This window comes from Volvox carteri, assembly GCF_000143455.1.
Source record: "Volvox carteri f. nagariensis unplaced genomic scaffold VOLCAscaffold_83, whole genome shotgun sequence".
Classification (NCBI taxonomy): Eukaryota; Viridiplantae; Chlorophyta; class Chlorophyceae; order Chlamydomonadales; family Volvocaceae; genus Volvox; species Volvox carteri.
Genome location: NW_003307626.1, coordinates 121,306 through 124,134, shown reverse-complemented (window position 1 = coordinate 124,134; position 2,829 = coordinate 121,306). Strand labels below are relative to the sequence as shown.

Below are 2,829 nucleotides of genomic sequence, written 5' to 3'. Positions count from 1 at the left end.
GTATTGGTGTGAGGGGGGGAAGAGAGGTGTGTATTATTGGTGTGAGGGGAGGGGGGGAGGTGTGTATTATTGGTGTGAGGGGGGAGATATGTATTGGTGTGAGGGGGGAAGGTCTGTATTGGTGTGTGTGTGTGGGGGGGGAAGAAACGTCCCCACTCCCCCGGTATCGGGGGTATCGGCGGCTGGAAGTCCGGATGGGCCCCTAACAACCCCCCTAACTGCCCGTTACAGAGATTGTGTATGTATGTATGTATGTATGTATGTATGTATGTATGTATGTATGTATGTATGTATGTATGTATGCTTCTGCATATGTGTTTTTCAGGTACACTCGGCTGGCTTTTGTGGTGGGGCTTATGTGCGTCATCGTAACTGCCGTGATCAATGCCGTACTTGTGCCCGTGGTCAACGCTCACGTGATGCCCACTTGGGAGCAACGGGCGGCGGTTATACTGCAACGAGATGTGGGTATGGTTGACGTACAATTGACGTACATACACATATAAACGTATAGGTGCACAGGAGCTGTGCCGTATAGGGGAGGGAGGATTTTAAAAGGACTCTGCTGCATGTCAAATGCCACACGTCATCTGCCCTGCACTCGCACCCTTCCCCTTCCCCCGGACTCCTTTTGCGTGTGTGTGTGTGTGTGTGTGATTCCCCTCCCTCTCCCTCCCCCCCTCCCCACCACCCCCTTCCTCCCCCCCACCGCTTCCTCCAGGTCTCCCTGGGTCGCATCCGCTGGGTTGGACTGGGGGGTGTGACCGGTGTGGTTCCGTTAATTCGGCTGGGCCCGGTAACGGTTGGGCCGCAATGGGGGGGTGCCGAGCGCTCCCATGCCGTACTGCCCGCCGTGTCGCTGTACCTGGAGCCCCTGACCGGTTCTGTGTACAGACAGGCCGTATTGAGGATGCACCTGGAGGCCCCAGACGTGAGTGCGAGTATGTATGTATGTATGTATGTGTATGGGGGGATCGAGTTGGGAGAGAGAGGGGGAGAGAGAGCTGCAGTGCTTTTCAGAGGTGGCAGGGGCAGTCAGGCCGCGGGGGGGGGTGAGGGGTGGTTGTCAATAGGTGTCGGTGTATTCACCGCCTGTATGGGGCCGCGTCATATGGGGGGGAGGGGGGGGGCGAAAGACGAACCACGTGAACGAGTGAAGCTGCTGCCAGGGCAAAAGTGTACCAGAAGTAGAACTGACCAAAAGGCGTTCTTGAAGGCGGCGACTTCGGGATGATGTAATGAAGATGATGTCGGAAAAAACTACCTACCCACCTAGCCGCCAAGACTAAAATAAGCGCAGAAGAAAAGCAGTAAACCCAAAGTAGAACTGACCGGAGGGGGGCCCGCGGCAGGCGAGTAGTCCCCGCTCGTCTGTCGGCTTGAGAGCGGGGTAGCGGGGGGGGGGGCACTGACTGACTGACAGACTGACTGACTGACGGGTGGCGCAGTTGCTGGTAACTTCCTTCTTTCCTTTCAGTTGATGATGCATTACCGAACTTGTACCGTACATACACACATACATACACACATACACACACAGGTAACGGTGGTCCAGGGCCCCAACTTCTCCTGGTTTGGCTACCCCGAGGACACCCCCGATAACGCCCGCAACTTCGTACCCGGGCTGGGATCGGAGGAGGAGCTGGCGCTGCGGGATGGCCGTACGACGACGCTGTCGTACGGACCACCGCCGCCGCCGCCGCCGTCTGCGGAGTTGATGCCGCACCAGTCACGCCAGCCGCATCAGTCACCGCCCTCGCAACCGGCAAGGGAAGGCACGGCGACGCCGCCGCCGGGTTCCGGAACTGTACGGCAGAGTACGGCAGATACAGTTGGCCTGAGGGGTTCTGGTTTATCTAATGGAGAGCTCGCGAACCAGGGCCCGGGCCGGGGCCCGACGGTGCCGCCGCTGGCGGCGCTCGTACACTCGCCCTTCCCAACCGCTCCGCTGCAGCCGCCGCCGTCGCCGTCGCTGACCCGCGAGGCTGCGTCGACGGGCAACCACGCCGCTGCCACCATCAGCGCCGCTGGCGGCGCCGGCACTTCTTCCGTACGTCCTGTGCAGCAGCTACCGCAGCAGCAGCAGGACCTCATGCAAGTGATGCTTGAGGCGCAGCGGCGGCTCCAGCGGCACGTGTGTGAGCAGCTGCTACAGCTTCCGGTAGTGGACTGGGTGCTACAGCCCTTCACGCAAAGTACGGCACGACAAGGCGGGCCCGCCGCCGCTGGCGTGAGGGGGCCCGACGATGATGGCTCCGCCGCCGCCGCCGCTGACGGCGCTGGCGGCAGCGTCGGCGCCCTGTCCGCCGCCGACGTGCCCCGCCATCTGACCCATGGGTTGGCCAGTACCAGTACCAGCAGCGGAGTACGGCAAGATCAATACCATTGTCATCATCATCATCATGGATATCGACATCGCCGTCCACATCCACATCATACCCCCGGCCGGCAGGGGCATGGACATGAAAGTTCCCGCCAAAACACACCATCGCGATGTGCATCCACACATATCGGAGTCCATCAGTCGGAATCCACAAATTCAAACATCTCCGTCAATAACACCACCACCACCACCACCGCAGCTATAGCTACAGCCACAGCACCAGCTGAGCCAGTGAGTAGCGGTGGAGAAGGTGTACGGGAACCTGTCGTACCTTCCACACAACAGTACGGCATAACTCCGTTGTCTGAACTACATGCCGGCGCCGCCGCCGGAAGGCGCCGCGCTGTTGGTGGCGGTTCCAGCGGCCAGCCGCCACCTCCGCTGGCCAGCGTCAGCGGCGCCGCCGGCGCCGTCAGGACGCTGCTGCGGGGCGGCGGCGGCGGCGG

At 60.9% G+C, this 2,829-nt stretch overlaps 1 protein-coding gene across 1 annotated transcript in view; it reads left to right on the top strand.

Moving 5' to 3' along the window:
- The window catches only part of VOLCADRAFT_99165 (uncharacterized protein), a gene marked incomplete at both ends in the record, with an annotated part of 20,964 nt that overhangs the window by 2,665 nt on the left and 15,470 nt on the right, over positions 1-2,829 (top strand). Inside the window, 4 exons of the mRNA XM_002957966.1 lie at positions 326-464; positions 722-931; positions 1,541-2,195; positions 2,583-2,614. Of these exons, the coding sequence (XP_002958012.1) occupies positions 326-464; positions 722-931; positions 1,541-2,195; positions 2,583-2,614 (1,036 nt within the window). The remainder of the gene's footprint in view (positions 1-325; positions 465-721; positions 932-1,540; positions 2,196-2,582; positions 2,615-2,829) is intronic.